Raw genomic sequence first — 27,644 nt, 5'->3', positions numbered from 1 at the left:
CAGGGAGAAAGAAACCTGCTCACGGACCCTATTGTTAGTTTGGAGGGTTCACTGGGTAGAGTCAATTTGTACTGTTTTGAGGAGAGCTGGTAAGAAATACAGCTGAGAATCGTTTCCTTATAATGATGTTCGCTCAACAGAGTATCAAAGAAATAGGGTGCCCATGTTAAAGTAACAGCAAATTAGCACCACAAGCTGTTCCTAAGTTTTCACAGCTCCAGCTACAGGTTAGCAAAACCTATAATTAACGCTCTGCTTCATGCCTTTCATGATTTGTCAAGGCTGCAGGTTCAGAGGTGGAAAGAGACAAAAGACCCCACAGACTACCAGGCAAATTTTTCAGCCACACTCACCTCCTCAAATTCATTAACACCTCCCACGTATCTCACAGAGATAGCTGTGCTCTAATTAGCCAGCAACTAATGACTGCAGTTATCAAAGCCCCAAGACCATCTGCAGCACATGCTCCTCTATTCATCTTCTTTAATCAGAGAACCCAGCACATAGTGGGTTTATCTAGGACCATCCGAGAAAAGCGATTTACTTACATATTTGAAAAGAGCGAAAGAAGCTTGATTTGAAGGCAGAATCACTTATAAATAAATCCCATGACCTAGGTTCTGAAGACAGGAACAAAAGGAAACTTCCACATGCCAGCCCATGTTATAAAAAGTCAAAGGGAAGGAGAAAGAAATAATAACAAAGAACTAAATGCAAACTGGAAACAATTAAGTGCAAATTTATTTTTTCTGTATTTTTAATGTAATAATAGATTACACAATGGTCATATTCTTTTAAAAGTAGTGCATATATTTAAATCTTTGTTGATAAATCTATTCTTATCGTAAACACTCTAAAAATATTTGAAGAGATTCTTTTATGTGTCCTTTATTTTTCACAAAGTATTTTCTTTACTGCTTTTTTAAAATCAGTTTTCACATTCTAGGTTTCTCGAAAGTGAGGTCCATCTGCATAGACAAACCTTTTCACTTAATTTCATTTCCAGTTCACATTCGATACTTGTCTCTTTTCATTACAGCAATTACTTGTAAAATAAAATTTTCATGGCTTTATTTAATCCTACTGAAACAAGTACTGCATTTTAAGACAATTATTTCTGAGCCCCAGTAGGTGTCCAGAGCTGTTCTTTTTTTTCTTTTTTCTTTTTTTTTTTTTCAGTCTTAGTCTTACTGAAGTGGTGAAGCCTGAGGTTGTTGTGACACCCCCCCAGTGACGTGAGATGCAAGAAAGACACTGATTGGGTTAAGTCCTCCATCATTGGCCCTCTAGGGCCCCTTTAGAAATGTGCTTGATTTTTCATACACTAAATAGTAGAATGTGGAGTTTTGTCATTTTCCTTTTCTTGTTTCTACAATGAATTTGGAAATAGAAAGTTCTCAAATGTACAGCAGTTTCTTGAATAACGACATTTCATTCCACATCATTTTGTTATAACGTTAACTAGAAAAGAAAATCGATTCCTGCCAGGGCCACTGTCTGTGTGGAGGATGCACATTCTCCACAGGTCTCCATGGGTTTTCTCCTCCCACATCCCAGAGATGTGTATGTGAGGTGAATGGGCGAGTCTAAATTGTCCCAGTCTGAGGGAGCGTGGGTGTATGTATATGAGTGTTCCCTGTGATGGTCCTGTCCAGGGCGGTTCCACCTGGTGCCCTGAGCTGCTAGGATAGGCCCTGGACACCTGCAACCCTGAACTGGAATCAGTGGGTTGGAAAATAATAATCTTACTTTTTTAAAATTTTTATTAAATTTATTGGGGTGATATTGGTTAGTAAAATTAGATAGGTTTCAAGTGTACATTTCTGTAATACATCATCTACATATCTATCGCATTGTGTGTTCAGCACCCAGAATCAGTTCTCCTTCTATCACCATATATTTGACCCCCTTTACCTTCATCTACCACCCCCCATTCCTTTCCCCTTTGATAACCACGAAACTATTGTCTGTGTCTATGAGTTTTTGTTTCTTTTTTTGTTTGTCTTATTCATTTGTTGCTTTCAGTTTTGTATCCCACATATGAGTGAAGTCATATGGTTCTCGACTTTTTCTGTCTGCCTTATTTCGCTTAGCATGATAATCTCAAGATCCATCCATGTTGTCGCAAATGGCGCTGTTTCATCTTTTCTTATGGCCGAGTAATATTCCATTGTGTGTATGTACACCACATCTTCTTTATCTAATCATCTACCGGACCTTACTTGTTTTTATTCATCTTATTAAATGTATGTATAATTCTCATTTATTTCAATGTTTAACACTGGAAGTGTTTTGGGTCTTTAGAAGTTTGGCGATTTTTTTTTTTTTTTATGACCAGAAATAGGCCATAGGAATGTTTAACTCTTGTTTATATCAATTAGCCTATGGTAAAATTGATTTTGTTGTACATCATTTCACTTAAAGAGTCAGTTTCCAAGAACCTATTGATGACATTAAGTGAGGACTTACTGTAATAATGCCTATGTATGCCATATGTATTGGAATATAGCTTAACTCTGAAAGTACACATTACGGGATCCATGAAGCATTTAAAATACATATTAGTTTTTAAACTACGTACATTTTTATCTCAAAGGCAAATTTGCTGGCTTCCCCTCCCCCACTATTTTACTAAAGGATCAAAAATGATACTGTGTTTTTGTGAAAAAGCGGACTTCAGATGCTCACTGTAGTGGGTACTGTGGTATGGTGTATCGTGCCAGAACTTTCCCTTCAGGAAGGAGGCATCAATGGCCCTGATGCTGAGAGTGTTGGTGGCTCAGCAATCTCTGAGTTGCTCTCAGGGGTTTGCCCTCAGCCATAGAGAGCAAAGTACAGTAATTATCCTCTCCCTGGGGTAGCTTGTAGCCAATGTCCAGTTAATGCTAGGGTATGAAGGGCCCACGTCTCTGCCTCAAGACTGGACAAGTACGAAGACCCAATCCAGCTTCAGAACTCAGCAGGGGAATTCACTGAGGCCTTTGCTGATGCCAGTTCAATGCCTCCCTCTGGCCAACACTGGATCCTTCACTCCCTCACAGATGTTCATCCTGAGAGCACTCCACAATACACTTTTAACACACAAATTACCTTCTCAGGGTTTGTTTCCTGGGAAACCAATCTAAAACACTCAATCTATATTTTTTCTTAAGACTTCCATCATAATTATTTTCTCAATGGTCAGCGGGAGAAGATCTCAGACCTCAAGCAAGTCCAATTCAGGGGCAAATATTCCCTATCATATTTTCATTTCCCTAAATACTTGCTATAAGGGTGGAGATAAAAATTCCTGTGAAGGTGGAGCAAAACTGTGCACAGAGATTCAAGTGTGTATTTGTTGAGATGCATGGAGTGATCCATTATAAATGTGTCAAGGGCATGTCACTCAAATCTAGCCCAAATTGCGCATGAGTGTGCATGCGCACGGGCACACACACAAGAAAGAGAGATAAACTTTCATCAGATTTTAAAATATTGTTAAAAATATTATCTGTGGATTCCTTTACAACTGAAGTACCCATTGTTAAAAGTATTGACAATAATAGTCTCTTCCCTAAATGTAATTAAATTGTGGATATTTAATTTTCCCTAACACATGAACAGCAATTTAGTTTTCCTTTTCTCTTACCCCATAACTGGGATGATAAAAAATTCTGTGTAGAACCCAAACATCACATTGATGCTGTTTGTTCTTTTCTTTTCTCCTTTCCCGTTTCTAGTCTGTCTTCAACCAATTTCCCCACACTAATTATACAAAGTTGTACTGTAAAAGCAAGTAAGCACAAACCATGTTACTCAAGTAGTAAGGGGATCACAGATTTTTTCTAAGAGAGTATTTTTAGTTTTAATTTTATTACTTTTAATTTCTTTATATATACTACCACAGAGATCAATAATTTTACATAAATGCTTTCATATAATAAATCATGCTTGCTTTTTTTTCTCCCTTTCTTGCTTTGTTCTCCTCCCAGTTACTTTTCCTATTTTGGCAACACTGTCACCAAGGAACCCATGTCAACACCTATGTATGCACTTCATATTCCTGTCTGAACTCAATACTATACAGATCTATGTACATATGCGACTAGTTATACACACATATACAAGATCTTATGTTCACTTTTCTGTATTTTATTTTCTTACTCACTACCTTTCTTGAAGTCTTCTGGCATAGGTCTAATTCCTTCTTTTTTTTTTACAAAAAAATAACAATGCATTATCTGAATATATCACAATATTTTTAATCATTTCACTATCGAGACACATTTATGCTTATTTTTTTTTTGACTGTAAGCATTGCTGCAGTAAATAATACCCACCTTTATAAACTGGATTTTAAATATCTTTTATATGGATTCCTAGGACTGGAATTGCTGGGTCAAAGGGCATATATCTTTTAAATATTAATAGATATTACAAATCACTCTCTAAACATGTTATCAAATTGTACCTTTATGTCAGCAATGTATCCCTTTTCTCTATATACATGCCAGTCTTTTCTAAAATTTTGGCGGTCTATAGATATTACTTTGATTTGCTTTCCCACTGTGCTAGTGAATTTGAGCACATTTTCATATGATTATAGGTCATTTAGATTTTCTCGTTTGTGAATTATCTCTTCATATACTTTACATATTTTTCTATTGCTTGTCGTTGTACTGCTAGTTTGTAAGAGCTTTTTTGCTTTCTATGTTAACCCTTTATCTCTGATGCATATTTTGAATATTTTCCCAGAGCTCTTTTGTGCATTGACTTTATTTGTGGCATTTCTGGTCATATATTTATGTTTTGGCCATTTGGTCATATATATGGCCATTTGTGGTATCGTGGTATGTATGTACCAAATATATATGTATATATTACATGTAGCATACATAATGTTATACCAAATATATATATACATATGTATACTAAAATACCAAAATACTAAATACTAATTGTTTCTGCATCATTTAACTTATTAAAGCAACAAACAAACAAACAAAAAAAAAGCAGAAAAAATCCACATACTTTTCTTATTCCATTAAACAAATAACTATATTAAGTAATCTCATATACTGAGATCTATTTCTGGATTCTCTGTTCTAAATAATTTTTATTGTATGTTCTCATAGCTGCTTTTGATAGAAAATGCTCCATTATTATTTCTTTGTGTAATTTTCTTGGTTATTGTCAGGTAATTATTCTTTCAAACTCTGTTGTTTTATCCAATTCAAAGGGGGAAAAACAAAACAAACAAAAAACCCTCTTCCATTGGGATTCTAACTGGAAGTGAATTAAATTCACATATTAATATTGGGAGACCATTTTTAAAAAGATTTTTATTAAAATATAGCTAACATAATATTTTATTAGTTTCAGGTGTACGCCATCGTTATTCAACATTTCTATACCTAAAGAAGTGATCACCTTGATAAGTCCAGCAACCACCTGACACCGTACCACGTTATCACGATGTTACTGACTATATTCCCTATGCTGTACATTACATCCTCGTGACTTATTAGTTTTATACCTGGAAATTCGGATCTCTTATTCTCCCTCATCTTTTCCCCCTTTTTAAAATTTTTCAATTACAGTTGACATTCAATATTATTTCACACTAATTTCAGGTGTACTGAGACTTCACATCCAAGAACATATTTGCCTTTTCACTGTTTTTTCATGCCTTTTATTAACATTTTAGACTCTGGGTGGTGAACACACAATATGAGATATAGATAATGTATTACAGAATTGTACACCTGAAATCTATGTAACTTTACTAACAATTATCTCTCCAATAAACTTTAATTTAAAGAAAAAATAAAAATGACTCTCTGCAGAACAATGGAGAGAGATGGGGGAACAAAGAAAGATTTTATAGGTGCTTCATATAGGTTGTGTGTCTTGTTCTATAAAATTTCTTCCTACGTTTCATAGTTTTAGCTACTTTTATATGTGGAATATTTTTTTCTTATTTCTATTTTTAAGCCCTTAGTGATAGAGAAGAAAAAGCCTATTATCTTCTCTCTACCCAGCTTTAAAGTCTTGTTAATACTATGCTTATTTCTTTTAATCTGATGGGTTTTCTATATATACTATGATAGCATTAGCAAAGTATGATTTTTACCTCTTATTTTTCAGTGTTTATTGTAGATATTTCTCTTATATGGTTCATTTGCTAAACCTTTAAAACAATGTTTGTTTGTTTGCTTTTTAAAGGAATGATGATAGTAGGTATCTTTAATTTCTAATTACTAACTTTTTGTCACTTAGGATACCAAAAATACTTGGTTTGGGATAAATAATTGAGTAGATTTCTTCTGCTTTTGTTTTATTTAAATTGTTTCTAAAAATAGCTGCTGAATTTAATCATGTTCCTTTCAGTGACTATAATTTGATTGCCAGAAGTTTTCCTTTAATTTATTTATATACAGAATTATATAGCTAGATTTCCTGATATTGAGCCATCCTTGCATTTTTGTGCATTCGTTTACTTGCTACACTTGTAAATTCCCAGAAAAAGTGTGTCAAATATTAATAGCTATTGCTTAATAAAGGGTTCCATGATCAAATTAATTTGAGAAACACTGGACCAAACAAAGTTAAATGGTACTTCCCAGAACCATTAAAGCTAATGTGCATTGTTAACTTGCAAGAGAAAATTAGGGTACAAAGTGTTTAGAGAACTTTATTTGACCATCCATTTTTCATGGACCATCCCATGGTACATACTACATTAGAGCAGAATAAACTTTAGGAAATGCTTAAATGGAGATCATATACTAAGATTTGCAACTATTTTCAGCATATGAGACCAATTATATCATGAGGGGCAGAGTTGATAAATTAAAAGTCACAACTGTAGGATGCTAAAACCATTTGGGGAAAAATAACTAACCTTTTGTGTCAATTTACTCACTTTTATTTATACCAGAGTTTTGCCTAAGCAGACCCAAATTATTGATGTTTGGCATTATACAGACCCATCTTAGAGCATAGGGTGGTCCAGGGGCTGAATGTAATCCCAGCTTCAGCCAACGATTAAAGTATGATTCTGGGAAATAATGCAACTCAATCTGTACCCACCCTCTATTGTGTGATATAGTATTATCATGACTATCGTGACATGATGACATGGATGGACTATCATGACTAAGGCTTGCACATGCTACTCACCGATGACATATTCCACCCTGAAGAGATCTCGTCGGGGGTCGTATGGACGATTGAAGTCAATCTGGATGTAGAAAGACTGTCCTCTACGTACAATTAGCTGGTTGCTCTCATACTTGTCAGTGTGGTGATCCACTTTGTTGGAGTCCAATCTCTCTTTGAACAGGTGAACCCCTGTGACATTAAGGTAGTCTATGCACAAAGAAAACAATTGAGAGAAATGATTTAGTAATTAAGTTTAAATACAAACTCAAAAAACAAGATTATTTTTCCTGAAGAGTATTGGATAATACTCTATATAGGGGCTTGTAGGTTTCGCAGTCAGTCTCTTGTGACATTTTTGTCTTCAAAGAGGATTTTTAAAAAGCTCCCCCACCCCTGATCTAATTTCTGACCATATGGCACTCACTTTGAGATGGAGCAGTGTTGATGATGTTGATTGTATAGGTCTCGATGCAGAGAAACTAGGACCAAATCCAAGCATTCACAGTCCCAGTCTCATGCAGCTTTTCCTTATGTCAGGTGTTTCCCAAGTGCCTACCGCCTTGCTGTGCTACTAACTAGGGATAAGCAAGGAATAGCCACTTCAATTTTCTTAACTTTAAAAGGGGAGAAGTCAAATCTGACAAAACCTCAGAGGATGTTTCTACGGACAAAATTGACCATTAATGAAAAACTCTCATCTTACATCAAGAAGGGTCAAATACCCTTCCGTTTGTAATTTTTAAAGTAGATCTTGTGCCTCAAAGGCAGGAAAGAGAAGGAATGGGTGTGGGGAAAGGATACTAACATTTCTATGAGATAGGTATGATAGTTTTCACTTTGTACATGCAGAAACAAGCCTCACATTTCCCTAGCTACTAATCAACCAATCTAAAAGTCAAACCCTGGTCTGAAGCCAAAAATCTAAACATTTTTCCTCTAATTTTTGGAAATGGAACTGTAAGTCAGTAATACATCTATCTGAGACATGATGGCACTGGATAAAGTTTAGATCTTCTCCTGCCTTTTTCCCATTCCTTCTGCAAATGATCACCAAATATGAAGGTAACTCTAGCTACCCATCTACCCTGTAGTTTAGAAAATCTAGCCTAGAGACAGATTTCTCTGTGCATTTGCAGTTCTAACGGGGCATTGGGCAGTAAAGCCTGTGTGGGTGATGAACTGGCCTTTTGCCTTCCCTCCCTTTCCTGCACGCTGCTGGCTGCATGGCTTACCCTCACATCTGTGAACACAATGTGCCCAGCTGCTGAGTTTGTGCTGCAGCATCACTCTGCAAGACTCCAGTGACTTCCTTTGCTTTCACATAGGAATCCTGTGTAGGGTACCTGGTTCCTTCCAGCTTCATTTTTTTCTCATTGGGAAAACCAAGATGTTGGATTTATAAAAATAGTCTCCAGCTCTAAAGTCTGGGAGTTCCTGAACCACTCTTAATTAATTCAAAGTTCAAGTAATCCAAAATTTGAATATCAGGTCTCATAATTACTTAGGTAAGGGACATTGCCTCTCAAAAGCTGAATTTTCTGAACTTTAAATGAGGATACTAATACCTTGAGAATTTCTATGAAGATTCAATGACATGACAAAGCAATGTGTCTGGCACTATGCCTGCCACATAGTGGGCCACAGGCTTACTTGTGGCTCGCTTAATATGAACTCCGATGGAGCCAATTTATATTTTACATGGTGTGGTGCTCAACGGGTTATTCTGACTGCAACACTACAGCAAACAGAAAGCGCAAGACACGGTTTTATTTTTGCCTCATTTCAGAACCCTGCCACAGTACATGGTCCCCTGAAGGGCACTTTCCTTCCATTATGCTGTGGGCTAAAGACGTTTAATTCTCTAGATCTCTCTCCTCTAAGCTGCATTTCCCCTAAGTTCTCTGGCCTTATTAAGGTCACAATCCCCAGTGTTAAACCAGCTTCAGAAAGAGTTGGAGAGGAGGGGGTCAAGATGGTGGAGTAGGAAATTCCTGAGTTCACCTATTCCCACAGACATACTAAAACTACAACTACCTTTAGAACAACCATTTCTGAGAATGACCAGGAGACTAGCAGAACAGATTTGTCTACACCTAAGGAATAGGAAAAAACCACGTTGAGAATGGTAGCAGAGTCTAGTCAGGACCCACATACTCTGTGTGGTGTCCCACAAGTGGGAGAGATTTCATAACCATGGAGGTTCCCCCACCCCCACCGCAGGAGTGATGCATCTGAGCCCCACATTGAGTTCCCCAGTGCAGGGGAAGCTGTACAGGAAGAAGAGTCCACATAGCATCTGGCTATGAAAAGCAGTGGGGCTTATGTCTAGGAGAGCTGACGGGATGTAGGAAACCAAGACTCTACTCTTAAATAGCTTGAGCACAAACTTGCTTGCTTGGAGTTCTAGCACTGAGGCAGTGTTCTGAAAAGCTCCTAAATCAGACTGAAGGAGATACATTGAATAATTTTAGGGTGAGTGTTGCAGGAGCAGGAATCGATTGAAACTTTCTGTGGGGACAAAAACACTGGCAAATCCTTGTTTCTTTTTTTTCAGTCCTATCTGATCTGGAGCTGGCCGGCACTGTTTCTAACACTTGTCGTTAACCTTGCCAATACTGTTCATTCTGCCGAGGTGTTCCCCTGAGGTCCCACCCTGCCCGATCTGCCCACTCCACCAAAAGCAAAAATAAACCAATGGGACTACATCAAACTAAAAAGCTTTTGCACAGCAAAAGAAACAATAACAAAATGAAAAGGCAATGTAATTAATGGAAGAAGATATATGTAACTGATATATCTAATAAGGGTTAATATCCGAAATATATAAAGAACATACAAATCAACTTCAAAAAAACATAGTCCATTTAAAAAATCGGCACAGGACATGAATAGATATTTCTCCAAAGAAGACATACAAATGGCCAGCAGAGACATGTTGAAAAGATGCTCAACATCACTTATCATCAGGGAAATGCAAATCAAAACCCAATGAGATATTACCTCACACAATCAGAATGGCTATTATCAAAAAGACAACACATAGTAAGTGTTGGTGAGGATGTGAAGAAAAGGGAACCCTCAGGCACTGTTGGTGGGATTGTAAATTTGTGCAGCCACTATGGAAAACAGTATGGAGGTTCCTCAAAAAATTAAAAATAAAACTACCATACAACCCAGCAATTCCACTTCTGAGTGTTAATCCAAAGAAACAAAACACTAATTTGAAAGGATACATGCACCCCTACGATTACTTCACCATCATTTACAATAGTCAGGATATGGAAGCAACCTAAGTGTTCATTGACAGATGAACAGATAAGATAAAGAAGATGTGATATATATATATATATATATATATATATATATATATATATATATATCCATATGTATAATATGGATGTGAGGTATATGTTCATAATGGAATATTACTCAGCCATAAGAAAGAATGAAATGCTGCCATTTGTAACAACATGAATGGACCGTAAGATATTATGCTAAGTCAGACACAGGAAGACAAATATTGTAAGAGTTCACTTATATGTAGAATTTTAAAAACAAAACAAAGAACAAACAAGAACAGACTCATAGACACAGGGAAAAAATTGGTGGTTGCCAGAGGGAAGGAGAGTGGGGGATGGGCAAAAGGTGCAGGGCATTAAGTACAAACTTCCAATTTAAAATAAATAAGTCACAGGAATGTAATGTACAGCATAAGGAATACAGTCAATCATCATAATTACTTTTCACAGATAGTTACTAGTCTTATCGTGGTGATCACTTTTAAGGTACTTAAATATCAATTCAATATGAAGTACAGCATAGGGAATAGAGTCAATGGAATTGTAGTAGATACATACCCTGTCGGAGGGGCAATAGACACTGGGGGCGGGGAGTTATCACTTTGTGAGGGGTGAACTATTTAAATATTGCATTGTTTTGTACACCGGAAACTAATAAAAAAATTTAATGTCAATTCATTGTGTTGTACACCTGAAATTAATGTAATATTGTATGTCAACTACACTTGAATAAAAAGGAAAGAAAGAAAGAGCTAGAGAATCATAAATGTCCCAGTTTAAAAAGATCTTAGTGCTCAACTCATCTAGCTGTCTTTCTTAGGACTGTGCTTTTTAATAATGTTTCTTTTTCAAAAAGTCTAAAATGCTAATTTCTCAGAAACGAGTTCAATCAGCTCTGTTCTTCAGCATTAATGGTAAGAACATACTGATGTGTTAGCCTCACAGAATCTCGTAGGGCAAAGGTACATTCTAGACCATCTGGAAGACCTGTATATACTGCATGAAATATCTCCATGAAAGCCCTAATACCTAGGCTTCTAGCCTCCACTATCTCACAAAGCAAACAGTTCATTTTTAAGCAATTCTAATTATTTGAAAATTTTTCTTAAGATGAATTGACATCTGATACCCTATAATCAGATCCTGGTTCTGACTTCTGAATAAATATAGAATGCATTTTATTAATTTCTTTTGGCACTCTTCAGGTTTATAAAAACTATTGTTAGGTTTCCTACAAGTAAAGCGTCCTCCATACCTTCAGCTTTTCTTGAAGAAATCATTCCATACCTTTTACTCATTACTCTGTCCTGGAATGTGTATTCCATTTTGTAAATTTATCTCTCATAGTATTTTCTCTAGAATTAAATACACTACACTGGTTTTGGTTTTTACAATGAAAAACAATGAGACCACTACATCTTTCAAAATAAATAGTATATTTCTATTATTTCAGTCCAAAATATTATTAGTGTTTTGAATATTCTTATTTTATTGTTGATTTACATTAAGCGTCTGGTGAAGCAAAAGCCTTAAAAATACATTTTGATGTCATTTCTACCAGTAGTGGATTAAAATTCAGCCCAGACTCTTGTAAGTCACTAAATCATAATGCTATTCAACCATATCTATTTATGCAATTGTTTTCTTTCTTCTAGCTCAATTTTAAGGCCTTACATGTATTCATATTAAATTTCCTCTTACTGAATTTGGTGAACTGTTCCAAGTTCCTAAGATAATTTGAGACCCAGTGTATTTAATATCCTCCCTAACTTCCTGTCCTCCAGGAATTTTATAAGTGTGATATTTTATATTGACATTCAAGACATGAACATAAGTGCTGATTACGTCATTGCCTAATTAACACAAGCTAGGTAAATGCACAGTGGTAGACACCAAAAAGTGAACAGGTAGTTATGATATAGTGTCATAAACACTCTGATAAAGGAAGCATAGGTTATTAAGTGGGGGAGGGCTTATGGGAGGTACAGGGGAGCCCCTAACCCAGGTTAGGGGGGATTAAGGAAGCTTTCTGGAAGAAGAGAAGCATAAACAGTGATCTGAAAGATGAGCAAGTTATACAGGTAGAAAGAGCGGGAGGCAATAACATTTCAGAGAGAGAGGAGAATGAGTGAAGAATAAAACAAGAGAGTGCATGGTTTACTTAAAAAACTGAAAGATGATTGGTTTTCCGGAATGTAGTAGTGGGACCACAATGAAGAGTAGGCAGGAGCTGCTCATGCAAGCCTGGAAGACCATGTTAAGGAGTTTGGACTTTAATTGTATTGAGAATCCAGTGAAGACTACGAAATAGCAAACCAACACAATTAGCTTTATATAGTATACACATTTAAACTGCTTCAGGTGACAGAACGGAGAAAGGATTGGACGATGACAGCCTGGAGGCAGGAATGGAAGCTAGAGGTTGTTGCAGCATTCCAGGTGAGGGATAGGAGAGTCTAGTCTGCATATAGGGAATGAATGCTCCAGTCCAGGATACTAACAGGATTTGGCTCACCTCTTCCTACCCCCACCCCCATGATAATATGCCCCTGAGAATGATCAGGTTAGCTGTATGCTTTGGTGTTTTAGACAGCTCTGCCTACAGAGAAAAATAAAGCTGGAGGGAGAAATTCAAATATATCTTTGGTATCCAGTTCTCACTGGTTCAAGTACTCATTACAAAGGAAAATCCTGGCTTTCCAGTTCTACTAGTGGACCGGGTTAAGGCCTAGTGAATCTGCCCATCCTTGAGGTGGCATAGTGCAGTGCTAGTTCTGTAGGATACTGATAGTATTGGAATAACAAGAGTTCCATGGTTAAACCAGTTTGGGAAATGCTGATTTAACCCAGGTTAATCAGTATTCTGGTGGGATTTATGGGAGACTTTAATATGCTGATATGCATTGCAAATCTCCCAAAAGTACAATGTTTTCTAAATTTAAATGACCCTGGAAACTATTTTTTGTGGAGCATTTTGCAAAAAATGTTTTAGGAGATGCTTCACTATTTACTAATTGTACAACCTCAGAAAAGTTATTTAATCTCTCTGAGTCTAGTTTTCTTATTTTTAAAAAGGCAACAAAATATCTCATAGGGTTGGTCTAAGCATACATTTTTAAAAGCATGTAAAGTAAAGTGCTTTAGCACAGTGTCTGGATAAACTAGTAAATTCTCAACACTTTTTATTATTATATAATTATTTTGATTGTTAGGAGAGATAGAATAGCAGATTGGATGGATATGAATTCTGCAGCCAGACTGCCAGGACTCAAATCCCAACCCTGACATTTACTATCTTTGTGACTTTGGACAAGTTAGATAAATGTGCCTCAGTTTCCTCACCTGAAAAATGGTGGCAGTGTGGGGATTAAATGAGAAAATGCTACATTACATACTCTGTTTTCTGAGCAGATAGACTTGCTTTTCTTTTCCTGAATTTCTATAAGTGGATAAAATAATTTTCTCCTTTCAATTCCCAGAATATATTTTTCTTTTAAAAAAAAGTTTATCATCATTAACCACTTGCTATTATCTTAATATAAGTGATTTTATCTATGGAATTGTAAGCCCCTTGAGGACCAGATCATGTCCTAATCATTTTGCCACTGTGCCCGGGGCAATGTGCAAAACTTCCTTAGCAGATGCTTTTCACTTTAATAAATTTCATACCTGAAAAATTGTACTTGGAGTTGGTTATTCATTTTTAAATAGATTATTCCACTTACCATAGAATTAAGCATAAGATTTTTTCAATGTCATTTCTCAGACAATTTCATTCTCAAAACATGCCAGTTTCAAGATTGTGCACATATACTGTTGAAGAGGGTAATGTGAGGTTTTATAACATCAGGCCTTCAAACCAGCAATTTTAACAATTGAAATGAAAATACCATGTCTTCACAGCCCACTTATATGCTTATAACAAAGGGTAAACAAAAGAGTGCTAACGAACTCCTTTGAGTATAAAAAAATGTAAGTTGCCCCTGCAAAATCCTCATGGTTTTATAGTTTTTTCATAGTGAAAACACACAAATATATATATATATACACACACACACATATATATGAAGAGTCTGTTTTAAAATAATGTGGTCTATATTGTTATGTGTTTGGAAACATTTAATTCAAAGCACGTAATTTTTTAAATGGTTTTTCTAAGTGATCTTTTTATTCTCTATTGTAATATCACTCTAAGTCAAAGCCATCAGGAAGTAAGAAAAAAATACAGGAAATCACAGTGGGGGAAAACTAAGACAATGATAAATAAAATTTCTCTATATAATCTCTTAAAAGTCCACATTAAAATAATTTAAGCTAAACATTCCATTCAAAAAATAAAGTGACTAATCATACCAATTGTCTTCTCTGATCACAATGCTATGAAATTAGAAATGAACTACAGGAAAAAAACTGGAAGACACACCAATTCATGGAGGCTGAATAAATTTTTACTAAATAATGAATGGGTCAAGCAGGAGATCAAGGAAGAAATCAAAAGATATCTCGAGACAAACGAAAATGAAAACACGACGACCCAAAATCTATGGGATGCCGCGAAAGCAGTCCTAAGAGGGAAATTCATAGCTTTGCAGGCCTACCTAAAGAAACAAGAAACATCACTAATCAACAGTTTATCTTCACATTTAAGGGATTTGGAAAAAGAACAGCAAAATAAGCCCAAAGGGAACACAAGGAAGGAGATAATAAAGATCAGAGCAGAAATAAATGAAATAGAAACCAGAAAAACAATACAAAAGATCAATGAATCCAAGAGTTGGTTCTTAGAGAAGATAAACAAAATCGACAAACCTTTAGCCAGACTCATTAAAAAAAAAAGAGAGAGAGGACACAAATTAATAAAATCAGAAATGAAAGCGGAGAAGTGACAACGGACACTGCAGAAATACAAAGAATTTTAAGAAGTTACTATGAGCAACTATATGCCAACAAATTTGACAATTTGGAAGAAATGGACAATTTTCTAGAGGCGTACAACCTTCCAAGGCTAACTCAAGAAGAAACAGAAAACCTGAATAGACTGATTACCACCACGGAAATTGAATCAGTAATCAACAGTCTCCCAACAAACAAAAGCCCTGGATCAGATGGTTTTACAGGTGAATTTTACAAAACGTTCAAAAAAGAATTATCACCTATTCTCCTCAAGCTCTTCCAAAAAATCCAGAAGGAAGGAAGACTCCCAAACACTTTTTACGAAGCCACTATCACCCTGATCCCAAAATCAGACAAAGACACCACAAAAAAAGAAAACTACAGGCCGATATCTCTAATGAACATAGATGCAAAAATTCTCAACGAAATATTAGCAAACAGAATTCAGCAATACATTAAAAAGATCATTCACCATGATCAAGTGGGATTCATCGCTGGTATGCAAGGGTGGTTCAACATCCGCAAATCAATTAATGTGATACACCACATTAACAAAATGAAAAATAAAAATCACATGATCATATCAATAGATGCAGAAAAAGCATTTGATAAAATCCAACAGCCATTTATGATAAAAACCCTTAAGAAAGTGGGAATAGAGGGATCATATCTCAACATAATAAAGGCCATATATGACAAACCCACAGCTAACATCATACTCAATGGGGAAAAGCTAAAACCATTCCCCCTAAGATCAGGAACAAGGCAAGGTTGCCCACTATCTCCGCTTCTATTCAACATAGTGCTGGAAGTTCTTGCCACAGCAATCAGACAAGAAAAAGAAATAAAAGGCATCCAAATTGGTAAGGAGGAAGTAAAGTTATCATTGTATGCAGATGATATGATACTATATATAGAGAACCCTAAAGACTCCACCAAGAAGATATTAGAGCTGATAGATGAATTTAGTAAAGTAGCAGGATACAAAATTAATATTCAGAAATTAGTTGCATTTGTATATACCAATAATAAAACATCAGAAGGAGAAATTAAAAAAACAATCCCATTTACAATCGCTCCAAAGACTATAAAATACCTGGGAATAAATTTAACCAAAGAAGTAAAAGATCTGTACTCAGAAAATTATAAGACACTGAAGAAAGGAATGAAGGAAGATATAAATAGATGGAAACACATATCATGTGCATGGATAGGAAGAATTAATATAGTTAAAATGTCCATACTGCCTAAGGCAATATACATATTCAATGCAATTCCTATCAAACTGCCAACGTCGTTTTTCACAGAAATAGAACATATAATCCTAAAATTTATATGGGACCATAAAAGACCCCGAATAGCAAAGGCAATCTTGAGAAATAAGAACAAAGTGGGAGGTATAACAATACCTGACTTCAAATTATACTACAAGGCTACAGTAATCAAAACAGCATGGTACTGGCATAAAAACAGACACATAGATCAATGGAACAGAATAGAGTGTCCAGAAATAAATCCACGCCTATATGGCCATTTAATCTACGACAATGGAAGCAAGAATGTACGATGGAGTAATGACAGTCTATTCAATAAATGGTGCTGGGAAACCTGGACAGACACATGCAAAAAAATGAAGCTGGACCACCTCCTTACACCATATACAAAAATAAATTCAAAATGGCTTAAAGACTTAAATGTAAGATCTGAAACTATAAAATACCTAGAAGAAAATATAGGAAGAAACTTCTCAGACATTACCCGGAGTAAGATTTTTACTGATATATACCCTCGCTCGAGGGAACTAAGAGAAAAAATAAACATGTGGGATTATATCAAACTAAAAAGTTTTTTCACAGCAAAGGAAACCATCAATAAAACAAGAAGGGATCCTACTGAATGGGAAAAGATATTTGCCAATGATATATCTGATAAGGGATTAATATCACAAATCTATGAAAAACTCACTCAACTTAACTCCAAAAAAACAAACGATCCAATTAAAAAATGGGCAGAGGACTTGAAGAGACATTTTTCTAAAAAGGACATACAGATGGCAAACAGACATATGAAGAAATGCTCAACCTCACTAACCATCAGAGAAATGCAAATAAAAACCACAATGAGATACCACCTCACCCCAGTCAAAATGGCTATCATCAATAAATCAACAAACAAGTGCTGGCGCGGATGTGGAGAAAAGGGAACGCTTGTGTACTGTTGGTGGGATTGCAGATTGGTGCAGCCACTATGGAAAACAGTATGGAGGTATCTCAAAAATCTGAAAATGGAACTACCCTATGATCCAGTAATTCCACTCCTATGTATCTATCCGGAGAAATCCAAAACTTTAATTCAAAAATCTTTATGCACTCCTATGTTTATTGCAGCACTATACACAATAGCTAAGACATGGAAACAACCAAAATGCCCATCGGTAGATGACTGGATTAAGAAAGCTGTGGTACATTTATACAATGGAGTATTACGCAGCCATAAAGAAGAAAGAAATCTTACCATTTGCAACAACATGGATGGACCTAGAGAACATTATGTTAAGTGAAATAAGTCAGACAGAGAAAGATAAGTACCATATGATCTCACTTATTTGCGGATTCTAAAGAAAAGAATAAATGAATGAAATAATCAGAAACAGTTTTGGAGACAAAGAGGAAAAACTGAGGGTTGCTAGATGGGCGGGAGGGGTGGGGGGTGGGGGGGAGGGTGAGGGGATTGGAGGGCAGTCGGTGACCACAGGATGGCCGCGGGTTTGAAAATTAATCTGGGGAACGTAATTTGGTGGTTACCAGAGGGTAAGGGGGTTGGGGGGTGGGGGATGAGGGTGAGGGGGATCAGATGTATGGTGGTGGGGGGGTAGTTGACTCCGGGTGGTGAACACACAGTGTGATTTATGGATGATGTGATACAGAATTGCACACCTGAAATCTATGTAATTTTACTAACAATTGTCACCCCAATAAATTAAAAATAAATAAATAAATAAATAAATAAAGTGACTAAAACCTTGAAGATTAAGAGCTACACTGAGAAGTCAAGAGCTTAAAGAAACAGTGTTCTAGACTGTAGTCAAATTTATGGCATATGGAAAGGTAACAGGCGAGTGGTTTGTTCTTTATAAGGAGAAGGAAATGGCAGCCATGTCGCCTTCTCTTAGGTGTAATTAGGGTTTCCAGACAGGAATTCCCACCCATTCTCAGTAATTTCTTTCACTTTCCCGTTCTTGGATCCTGAGAAAAGTTGATCGGGAAATCGGGAAAATCGGCTCCTTGAACCCAGGTGGTTGGTAGTATGAGCCGTCACTTTGTGGAAATAATTCATCGTGGAGAACGAAAAACAGGTTATATCTCGGGATTCGGGAAAGGGAAAGCAAAAAGAATTCCTGAGTCCGGGCAGGAATTCCCGCCTGGAAATCCTGGGTATAATCTCCTAGTAGGTGTATAGATTTACTAGAGTTTGCCCCACGTATTGGAGAATGAGGTGAAGTCCCCAAAACCACCGATTAAACAATATTTCTTTCATTGCTCATGGAGAATCACCCACAGATGAAGTCAAGCATAGATATACAAATATCATAGTTCTTTCTATTATTCATTTTGTTTAGTATTGCCCCTGTCCACATAGTCGTGACTCAATAAACATTTATTAAGCTGGCATATTGATTTTTGCTTTGCTTATTGCTTAACAAAACATAGTTTAGGCTGAAAGAGCCTACTCATTGCCCGGGTTCCAGTTGCCACAAACAGGAAATGAGCTTGCTTCTCTCTGTCTAAGCCTAGTTCTTGGCAAAATGGAGCAACTCATTGCTAAGCTAGTTTTTTGTCTTTTAGGGAGATATTGTAGCTGGACACTTGGCAGCTCGCTCTTTCAAAGTGACAGCTTTGAAAAAGTCTACCCAACACAATTTAGCCTAACTCTAAACACATCAGAAAATGGACTGTTAAAAAAAAAAAAAACAACAACTCTACTCATGAGCCAGCTGCTTCCCTGTCTTCTTGTCTTTTCCCTAATATGAAAAAAGTGGATTATATTCTCCTTTGATTGTACAAATGTTCTTCAGAGAACGATTATACCTGTCACAGATGGAATCTTGAAATAAGTTAAATGTTTAGGTTCATATCCCAGGACTTCCCTAGTGAACTGAATTCTCCATGCAATCTTTGGCAATATTAGCAAACTATAGGCATATATAATGTCCACGAGGAAGTAGGTCTGCTTATTGTGAAAACATTAGAGTAAAGGTTCTTTTCTCCTATTTCTTTTGGATACTCAGAATTTTAAAGTATTTTTTACTAGAATGATTAAAAACACCTTCTTAAACAGCTTATTGTTTTTTAACTGTTGCTATCAAAAATGTCCTGCAACTAAAATGTATAAGAAATGCTCAGCTGCTTAGAGGAAGCTACCGTGTTTCCATGAAAATAAGACCCACCTGAAAATAAGCCCAAGTTAAGATCGTCAGCCAGACGGATGCATTTAGTACGTTATGATAATGTTCCAGAAGAAGACGACATGACTGTATTTGAATAAATGTAGATTGTTGTACATGAAAAAATAATACATTCCCTGAAAATATGCCCCAATGTGTCTTTTGTAGCAAAAATTAATATGAGACGCAGCCTTATTTTCAGGGAAATACGGTATAAGACCCAGTCTTATTTTCGGGGAAACACAGTAGAATAAGAGAAATGAGACTAACATCTTCTCTAGCAACTAAAATCCCCCTGGTCAATTTCTCATCTATCTCAAAGTATCTCAGAAGCCTCTAAATGTACCATCCTCTCTCCATTTTCTCCTCATCATTAGCATTCCCTTTATGAAACATAATCCTGATTATGTCATTCTGCTATTTAGAATCCTTTACAAGCCCCTCATTATCTGAAGAGGGAAGGTAAGATCTTCAAGATATACAGTGTGATCCCTGCTTACTTGTCCCAGGCTCATCTCCCTTCTCTTGTCTTCACTATTTGACATATACTGTTCCCTCCGCCCTTCCATGCACTTGTCTGTCTGAACACTCCTATTCATCTTCTAAGCCCTAACTCAGGTGTCCTTTCATCATGAAAACTTCCTCACTCCTTTTCCCACTCCACTGACACCACTAGACATTCCTTTCATTTGTTTCATTTACTAGATGGAGAGTTGCTTGAGGCCAGGGATTGATTTATTCATGTTTGTGTCCCAAGAGAGAGCTTGGCATAGTGTCCGACACAGGTGGTAATCATTAAGTATTTTTCCAGAAACCAAAAAAAAGAATGAACTAGTTTTATGCAACATAATTTCTTAATTATATTTAGAATGCCTTTCTTATTCTTTCAATAACCTTGAATCTAGAGAGGTTTAGTCTGCACAAAGGGCTGATTGACCACTAACCAGTTAATTAGTTGATTTAGTTCTGACATGGAGTAGTGGGAGGGAGGAAATGCTCAGAAAGACATAAGACCCCATTAGCCTGAAAAATAGGAGATCCTGCCTGCATTTGATTTTATTTTTATAGATCCAGATTTGCTTTCCAGTTTGAACTCACTGCATTAGACCTGCCAAATAAGTATTATAATTACTGCTGCACGTGATCACCCATTGTTAATAATACAAAGTCAAACCAGCCCAAGAATATAAGGTCATGTTCCAGAACATTACATCTCCTGCTAAAATAACCTTTGAGACAAGAACACTGTAGAAAGATTTTCAGAAACACCAACTGTGCATGCAGAGCAGTCTATTAGAAATTGATGCAAAGCCAAACAATCTGAGCAGATTTTCACACACTTTTCTTGACTATAGTTCAGTTCAAAGGGGGCCATTAAAGATCTTCAAACACCCATGAGGACATCAAACCCCACCACTGACCGGCTGATCTCAGCTCCAGGGTTCATTGTCACCTAAATATTTCAATTTTTCTTAAATATTGTGCTGCTGTATGGGAGGAACCTTACTTAAGTTTATACATTTTAAATTATAGGCTAAATAATTCTTAGTCAAATATTTACTTACAAAAGCTGTGATTTAAGGATATCACACCCATTCAGTATATATTATATACATTGACTGCCATAGGACATTCAAAGTGAAAATTCTGACATTTTTCCCCTTTCTGTAATCTTGCTTCTCTGCTTTTCTCAGTTGATATCACAAGAGCACTGCTAAGGGGAGGCTTTTGCTAAAAGCTTCTATCAAAGCAAATGAGGAGAGAGAGTTTGATTTCGGGCTTTGTGCTCCCAGAGCCAAAGTCATCTGGGAGACAGGACATCAGGGAGATGCAAGTCCTTTTGAAGGCCACTAGTGGCGACTGCTTGAACTGCAAGAAGGTGGCACTTAAACACATAGACTGCCTCAGCAAGGATGGTTTGGGGAGTAATGGATATACTATTTAGTGCCAGAAAACCCACTTTTGGCACAATTTAACAGAAATTTGAAAGCAAAGTATAACTAGGAGATGGACTTGCTTCATCAGATGGTTAATATGCTAGTATTTTTTCCCCTGTCCTACTCATCTGGGACTTCCTGGGTTCAGAGACTCTGTCCTCATATCATGTAGTACCTAGCTCATCTGTGTGAGAAATAGTTAATGGATGCATATTGATGAGCTCTGGAAGCTGTTATTAATAATAGGATTGTAATGACTCTGGGGCTGATGAGTCATTCCGTTCTCCAGTGATTGCATGTTCGTTCATTCTACAGCCACGGGACGGGCACTCTACACCAGGGACTGTAATAAGTGTCCCAGAACATCACTTGGGTGTGGACACATGATCGATTGCCAGGCAAATAATGACTGATTTTTCAAAATAATTCAGCTCAAAATAATTCTCACCCCTTTCTCCAAAAATAAATAAACAAAAAACAATAATACTGAGCCTTCAGTGGGGGGCAGGAACTCGCCCAGGCACTAGTCATTGGATCCGCAGGACAACTGGGATGTAGGCATTGCTTCCACTTGCTGATGGAAAAACTGGGACTTGGGGCACTTCCATGACTTGCCCTGAGTCCCAGGGTGAGCGAGTGCCAGATGTGGAACAGGAAGCCAGGTCTGCTGAGTCCTGGCCCGGGAGTCTTCGCCAAACGTCACTGCCTTTGTGAAAGTTCACACTTTCCTCACCGATCCCATGCCTCCTTCTCTTTCCATTCTTCCCGCCCACTTCTAGCACCCTTCCCTGGGGCCCAGCATCTTCTCTGCCAGAGAGAATTTGGCTAGAAGACTGAATACATCAAGGTAACCTGCATGATAATTTGACTGCACACATCCCCATTTATTTGCATTCTTAAAAGAAAAAAAAAAAGACTCCCAGACTGGACAGTGAAGGAGTTGACATCAGTTGCTTGCTTTGGCCTCAGTTTCCTAACTTATAACATGAGAATTTAGATGAGTAGATTAGCAAGTCCTTTTAAACTCAGTTCTGTGGCTATAACAATGGAGTTTTAGAGTACAGCCCCAAGCTGGGAGAGAGAGCTCAGAACTACAAGTTCAGAAGTGGTCTTGGTTTCTCTACTCAACAGAAGATGCCCTCTGTTCTGTGAGCCCCCTCCTCCAAATTTGGATGTTATCTCATGGAAGGTACTGAATTGCTCTCTTTTTTCGCAGTTGGATATCAAATCGTCTAGACATGAGAGAAACACAGTCAAGCCTGCCCACAGCATCTGGGTGGGGCTCGACCTGCTGGATTGTGGGAATCAGCACTGCCCTTTCCTTTGCTTTCCCCCAGCGATCTCTTTCTGAAGAGGTGGATTAACCGCACAACCACAGGTGACCATGGGCACCTACCCTGGCAGGTGGGTGTTTAACCCCCACCCCTACCACTTGTGAAACATAGCACAGAACACCCTCGGGAGCAAAAGTGGGTTTTGGTGCATGTGTGCTACTGACAAAAAGTGCTCCCTGCTGAATGCCATTCAGGGACATGAGTCTGAATGTCGCTGCCTGGCCCAGGGGAATTGTGTCTGTGTCACTAAGCCACCAGTGGCACCTGGGCCCTGTCACAGCTGACAGGGCTGAATGGAGGTCAGCTGCTGGCTGCTGCTCCCAGAGCAAGTCCCTCTGGATCAGCAGAGGCAAGAGCAGAAAAGCAGCTTGCCTCGCGTGCTCACCAGGCTGCTCTGGAGAGAAAGAGATGGCTTCCATCTCCATTACGGTCAGAGTCTGCCACCTCTCCCCAGCTCTGAAATTCACAGCAATGGAGGTAGGAGGGCAGAGGACCTAGAAGGTGGTGCAAGCCAGGCAATCAAAATAGCCACAGCATTTTGGAAGCGGAAACTTCCAGCTAGAGAACATTTTTAAAGACAGAATAGTAGGGCTGGAAGAGGCCTCAACCAAGCCCGTGCCCTTGTTTCGTAGAAGTGACTTCCCTGCGATTATAAAGCTGTTAAGTGGCAGAACTGGGACAAGAATCCGGGTCTTTGGAGGCATTTCTTTATAACCAGAGACTGGCAGGGGGCCCCATTTCGTGGGAACTCAGTGGAGACAGAGGGTGCTGACCCAGAGACTGTGCCTGGGCCAGAGGTGCCTGTACCTTGCAGGTTGACGCCCCGGGGCACCAGGCCCTGCAGCTCCACTGTGGGGGGGTCATTCTCTGCCGCATTGGAGTTGTTGGGGGGGACGGCTCTCCTGCCTCCAAAGGTGGTCCGAGGGGGTTCCGACATTCTCAGCTTCACAGGCTCCTTGTGGGTGAAAAGAGACATGGAAAAGGAATGTGAAGCGAGTTCCATTTGACACAAGGATTCAAAAATAGAGAAATAGGCATAATTGTGTATGATAGCACTTGAGCAACACATGTTGAGTTTCACATAAATAAAACCTAAGAAGTGGCGGTGAAGACTGGTCTAAGGATGGAGTGGGGTTCCCCAAGGATCTTGGGAAGATTTGTCAAAACATATGGAAAGCAGAAGAAAGGGGGCTGATTTGAAAAAATAAAACAATGTAAAAGATTTTGGGGAGCAAGCTTTTTTTCCACATTGCCCCTAAAGACCATACCTTTGTAAGAAATGTTCACTGCTGTATGCATGCATATAATGCCCACTTCAGGTAGACTTGTGAGGCCTAAGTCTCTTTGAAGAATAAACTCATATAATCATGTCCAGATAAGTGACATCCTTCCAAGCATTCATATTTGCAATTTAATTCAACTCATGTTTCCTGAGGGACCTCTATGTGGCAGGCTGCGGTCTGGGTGCTTGGGTAATCAGAGAACAAACAGGAGGATTCTTGCCCTGTAGAGCTTTTGGTCGGTGAGCGTTAGTGTCCGAACCAACAAAATTCAGAAGGAAACTCAATAGGATGTGAGAAAGCGTCACTGCTTCGGAGCTACTGCTTCAGAGTAAGGAACAGGAGAGGGAAATGGAGAGTGTGGGTAGGTGAGAAGGAGGCGCACTGCAATATTAGACAGGGCAATAAATAGCCTGTTCTCTAAACTTACTTGGTCAGTGGTGCTGACACTGCCCTTGCGCCAAGCCTGTGTCCCCTTCCTTTGGAGTTTGTGCAGGCAAAGAGCCCGTGTAAACGCCACACACCTTACTGTCAGTGCCCAATAAGTACTTGTTGACCAACTGACCAAATGAAGGGAGACCTTGTTTCTGGCTCCAATGAAGTAAGTGTTCTGTTGATCACCTGGGTTACCCAGTCATGACTCCTGGTGATTTGGCTGTTTTCAAAAACCAGGTGCACCCTCAAAAGGTGACGAGCTCCCGTTATAGAGACAACTAGAGGAGACCGTTCCAGAGACACGTTGAGCAAAGGCAACACAGCTGGAGACAAGAGAATCACTTCCTAAGGTTTTGGTCTTGGAAGGAGACAGCAGTGTGGGGAAGTATAAGGTCTGACCAGGTATCCTTAAATATCTACAGACCTATTTACAGACAGTTTCTAGTGAACTGAGGGGGCCAGGAAGGGAGGAGAGAAAAAAGGGTTAATGATGGAGAGAAGGCAGGAAAAGGTCATCCTGGGTGAGGGAAATAGCAAGCATGGGCTATAGTGTCACCAGGGGAGGGGAGCACTTGGGGAGAATAGTACAGAACAGTGCAGTAGCCTGTTGGGAAAGAGAACCCATAAAGCAGAGAACTGGGGAGCCCGTGCATATAAGTGGACAGAAGTACCCCTTTCACCCAGGTCTCAGGGAAGGGAAGGCGCACCATTTCAGCTCGCACACTGGGATGCAGCCAAACAGGTGTTCTTACCTGGTCCTACTTCTCCATCTCTGCAACCTTTTTGGTCCCTTCTCCATAGTCTATTCCCTTGAGGGGCACCCCCAATATCCCCATTGCCATTTGGTGCCTTCTTGGCAAGCAGTGCCTTCAGGAAAGCTTCATGGAGTACCTGAGAGAAGTCCTGCTCAGAACAGGGGCTGGGTAGGGCCGAGGACAGGAATTGGATAAGTGGGGCTGCCTTCACCCCATCACTCAGTACCCCGAGCAGCTGCCCAATGGACCCAGTTTCAGGGGGGTGGACATAGCAGGCCCTAGGTGGCCCGTGGGTGCAGGGCTGTGGCTATGTTGGCAGGAGTAATGGCTCCTTACCTGCGGTCCCCGCCTGAGGTGCCCTAGAACACGCTGGCTCTGTCAGTCCCCGGAGTACTTCCTCAAAACGATGCAGGAAAAAACGACAAGAAAGTTGGCTTTTAAATAACTTCCTAAGCTCCCTCCCTTCTCCCCCTTCCCACAGGGTTTTCTCCTCCCCCTTCTTGACAGCTGGAGCAAGTGAGCAGTTTCAGGACTTTCTATTTATTCTGCCATCCTGCTTTGTTGTTCTGGCATGCACGCCCTCCTCCCACCCATGGCCCCCTTACTTCCAATTCCCCAGTTTGGCTTCTCCCCACCATCCCCACCCCCAGTCGTGCCTCCCTCTCCTCACCCGGTGGCTGGGAGGACCAGCAAAGGGCCCTGCAGGGTCAGGCAGATCCGCCCCCTTCTCTTTGGTCCAGAGGACTAGAAGGGTCTGGATTTTGCCATTCAGGTTGGTGGGGTTTGGCAGAATGGAGGGTCTGTCCTCCTGCAGCCGGGTCACAGACAGTTGTGACCATGCATGAAGCAAGAGCCAGGTGTCCTTCTTGTATAAATAAGGCTGAAGGACATGGTCTGTATTCTTGAACCATCCCTGGGAGCCACAGCCACCATCTAACCACAAACTTCCTGCAGGGAGGGGATGCCCAGCCAGAGAGAAAATGAGTAAATACTTTTAAGAGTGCCACAAAAATTAGAAAATAGCACTTTTCTTCTTCTTCTTCTTCTTCTTCTTCTTCTTCTTCTTCTTCTTCTTCTTCTTCTTCTTCTTCTTCTTCTCCTTCTCCTTCTCCTTCTCCTTCTCCTTCTCCTTCTCCTTCTCCTTCTCCTTCTCCTTCTTCTTCTCCTCCTCCTCCTCCTCCTCCTCCTCCTCCTCCTCCTCCTCCTCCTCCTCCTCCTCCTCCTCCTTCAAAAACCATTTGGTTTATCTTCAAACAATTGGAGGAAAAAAAGAGAAAATTTTCCTTCTAAAATTTTCCATATTTTTTCTTTGAGTCTTCATATCTCTCAATACTTCTATTTTCAGTCATGGCTATATTTAACCTTTATTTACTGTCTCCAAATTTCTGACCCTGCTACTTAGTCTAATTTCACAGAGGAAAAAAAAATGCCATTGGTTAGTAATTCTGTCAATTTTCTGCTACCAAATCTGTGAACTTACATGCAACCTCATACATCTTGTCCCTCTTTCTTCATGTTACTGAAGTGGGAAGGATTCCCACCCCCCTGTCCATGGCCAAGTGTGCTTTGTCCCCTTGGCCTGTGTTCTGTGTCCCCTGCTCCTCCAGGGCCTGGCTACCCTGTGAATCCCTCTCCCTCCTGTGTCTTTAGCTCCTGCTCTCTAGCAGCTGCTTCCGATCAACATGATACACTTGAAGTCAAGGCTCTTCAATGTTTTCAAAAACCTTCTTCATCCCACATCCCCCTAGCAATTGCTTCTCTCTCTCCTCATCTTGATTGCAAGTGTCTGTCCCCATCGTTCCACTGGAAGTGGAATTAAAGGTCACCAGTTGACTTGCTAAACCCAAAGGACAGGATTCAATTCTCAATTACTTAACCTTTTGGAAGAATTAAACTCTTTTGCCCACTCTCACCCTCCCCTGGACTTTGAGACATTGCACTCTCTTAGGTGTCTTCAGTGCTGTGAAACCTCCCTTGATAACCTCAGCAATGCCCATGTTTTCAATTTTCATCTCTATCCTGACATCCCCTAATCTAGGTCTTATCCGTGATCTTTTCCAGACTCTCCTATTTAACTGCCCACCAACCATCTTCACTGGCATTTCCCAGTGATAACTCACATTC

At 39.0% G+C, this 27,644-nt stretch overlaps 1 protein-coding gene across 3 annotated transcripts in view; it reads right to left on the bottom strand.

Moving 5' to 3' along the window:
* F13A1 (coagulation factor XIII A chain) overlaps positions 1-26,530 on the bottom strand; it is a 180,259-nt gene extending 153,729 nt beyond the window's left edge. Inside the window, exons 1-4 of one of the 3 annotated variants that reach the window (XM_033114690.1) lie at positions 26,513-26,530; positions 25,857-25,917; positions 23,858-24,005; positions 7,162-7,350 (exon numbers count right to left, since the gene is read on the bottom strand). In XM_033114690.1, coding sequence (XP_032970581.1) covers positions 7,162-7,350; positions 23,858-23,987 — 319 coding nt within the window. In that variant the 5' untranslated portion in view covers positions 23,988-24,005; positions 25,857-25,917; positions 26,513-26,530. Of the gene's footprint in view, positions 1-7,161; positions 7,351-23,857; positions 24,006-25,856; positions 25,918-26,190; positions 26,405-26,512 lie in introns of those variants that run through there. The other 2 variants (XM_033114688.1, XM_033114689.1) reach the window with 2 other exon arrangements.
* Between the last annotated feature and the right edge of the window lie 1,114 nt (positions 26,531-27,644).

This window comes from Rhinolophus ferrumequinum, chromosome 9 (assembly GCF_004115265.2).
Source record: "Rhinolophus ferrumequinum isolate MPI-CBG mRhiFer1 chromosome 9, mRhiFer1_v1.p, whole genome shotgun sequence".
Taxonomy (NCBI): Eukaryota; Metazoa; Chordata; class Mammalia; order Chiroptera; family Rhinolophidae; genus Rhinolophus; species Rhinolophus ferrumequinum.
The sequence above is the reverse complement of the archived record's forward strand: the minus strand, read 5'-3'. Positions and strand labels throughout refer to the sequence as shown.